Genomic DNA, 2,472 nt, shown 5'->3' on the forward strand with positions numbered 1-2,472 from the left:
CACATCAATGGTGTTGTCTGCGTTCTGCTATTCGAAAGAGAAAGGGCACAACTGCCCGGTCTTCTTGCTGGTACCATTATTCCTCATCCTCCAAATCTTGGTGAATGCAGTGAATGGAGCCATGAGGGTACCATCAAAAACATTAACATCAAGAATGAAGCGGCTATCAAGCTTAGACCGAGGAAGCTTTGTCCCAGGAGCTCTCAAAGCATGAGGCAGAGTTGGAGGTGGAATCCGAAGAGACTATCAKCAAAGCAAAAATATACCACATTTATTATCAGTCAGCACCAAGTAAACACCGAATACACATTGAAGCGCTATATATTTAAAAACTACATACCGGATCATGAAACCCCTTGAAAGGCATATGATGCCTTACAAGATTTGCAGGGCGATCCAGTCTGATGTAGTCAGCAACATTACCCATTCCAGCAAAGCAAACGCTGCACAGATCATAATCTTCTTTCCTGCAAAAGGCACAAGTTACTAAAACTGGTTTACGGATAGACTAATTAGCAATAATAATGATTACATACACTTTGGACTTGAACCGAGGCCCAGTTATCGGATGAACACCACAACCATCGCAACGAACACCCCTGTGAAATATATTGCCTATGCCATTACCATGGTTATAGCTTCTCCTCCAAGGACCGCGAGAAGGTTGATAAGCATGCAAACTAAGGTCGTTTGGTAATGGCATTCCTGAAAATGGGCATTGATTAGTTGCATTCAACATGCCCTGAGCCCAGCCCGACGAACTGCCAGAATCATCAGTAGCTTTTGGGATGTCAGCTGATGACAGACCACCCATCTCAGTCACGTTATGATCCTGAATATATTGCTTCAGATAATCAAGACAGGGTGCAGCAAAACCAGCATTCTTCTTTTCAGAGCTACCATCAGTGGTGTCTTTGATTTTCATGGAAGGAAGATCAGATACAACTTGGGAATAAGTTCGGCCATTAGACCCTTCCACACCCTTGTTGGTAWTAAATGGRGTCTGAAAAGCTTCATAATCAAAGTAAGGAACATTAAGATCAACCGCTCTTGGGGGCTGAACATCTTTGAACTTCACACCTTCATTCACCTTTTGAACCTGCTCTTCTTTCTTCTTCGATTTGGATTTTATAAGTTCAGGGTCCACTGGAACCTTACTGTCCGTCACAACTGATGGTCCAGAAGTCTTACCCTTTCGACCATTAACGTTCGATGATTCAGAATTCTTAYCCTTTTSGCCATTAACGGTTGCTGAACCWTCGCCAGGGGTGGGKGCCTTTGGGCTAGCAATAGGGTCAGAAAGCTGATTCAAGTATGTTTTTGTGAGCTTTTCCACAAGCTCAGCAATCCCGGGAGCAGAAGATGATGCTTTAGATGCCAAATCTAGGGGMAGTTTAGCAAGCACATMGCGAAAGGGCTCAGGYACAGATTTCAGAATTTCAGAGACACCAGAATTCAAGGATCTCAGGGGAGTAGAAGTCCCACTTGGTTCATCAGACTTGCCATTGTTTAACTTCACAGTTATCCTCAACGGATTCAGAGACTGGCGCACAACATCATGGATATCATCATCATCAGCAAGAGTAACCTCGTCGCCATCTTCATCAACATAAGTGAGAGTGAAATCAACATCAGAATCAAAGCCAAATAGATTGCGGATCTTCGCCCTCAACATGACAACATCAAGAGCAAGTTCCTTGTCATGAACAAGTGCACTAAAGCGTCGAAGTGTTTCCCCAAACTTAACCTGCAAAAAAACAGCACAAATTTATCAATAAATCYGTACCATAAGCATAATGGCAATCATTTATCGATAAGATTTTGCATGTGTCAGAACTCAAACGAAAAATGTCCAGCTTATCATTAAAGGACTCCAAACCAAGAGCGATAGAGTTTTAGTATTTAGTGGCCAACAACGCTTTGAAATGGGTAATTTACCAAGTGATTAAGACTATTTACCCAACTCAACCGATCATTAAAATGGGATTACTCAAGCTCACTCTTTAGACCCATACGTTTTCATTTCATTTAACAAGTAAGCACATGGAATTAGGGCATAAGGGAAGCAAAATACTCCTTTTCAATTAATATAAAGTTTCCTAATAAAATGATCAAGATGAACTCACCTGAAGGGTTTAGTAGAAACCCTACTTTCTCGGGATTAAATCGGCAGACGCAAGGGAGGTAATCAGCACAGCAGAGTGCTGTTCGCTGTTTGGCAAATGACAGCAAGGTTCGCGTTGCAGGTAGCTGTTCGGGCAAAGAATCACTAAGAAAACAGCATCGTACAGGTGCTGTTTGCTGTTTGCTGTCCAGTGGAGCGCAGCAGGTTTGTTGCCTGCTGTTTGGTGAAGGAAAACATAGAAAGAAAACGCAGTAACAGCTGCTGTTTGGGTTACGGGGTGCAACGAAGGGGAAAACAGCACATCAATGGTGTTGTCTGCGTTCTGCTATTCGAAAGAGAAAGGGCAC

The 2,472-nt window shown here is 42.9% G+C and overlaps 1 protein-coding gene across 1 annotated transcript; it reads right to left on the reverse strand.

Moving 5' to 3' along the window:
- Positions 1 to 74: 74 nt before the first annotated feature.
- On the reverse strand, positions 75 to 1,765 carry LOC112504547 (protein NBR1 homolog; the record flags this gene model as incomplete). Its single annotated transcript, XM_025108493.1, has 3 exons — positions 75 to 243; positions 341 to 467; positions 537 to 1,765. Coding segments are annotated over 3 exons (1,525 nt in total), but the record flags the coding sequence as incomplete, so codon positions are not given.
- Between the last annotated feature and the right edge of the window lie 707 nt (positions 1,766 to 2,472).

This window comes from Cynara cardunculus, unplaced genomic scaffold (genome assembly GCF_001531365.2).
Source record: "Cynara cardunculus var. scolymus isolate 2C unplaced genomic scaffold, CcrdV1 Un_Scaffold_5966, whole genome shotgun sequence".
In the NCBI taxonomy this organism is placed as follows: domain Eukaryota; kingdom Viridiplantae; phylum Streptophyta; class Magnoliopsida; order Asterales; family Asteraceae; genus Cynara; species Cynara cardunculus.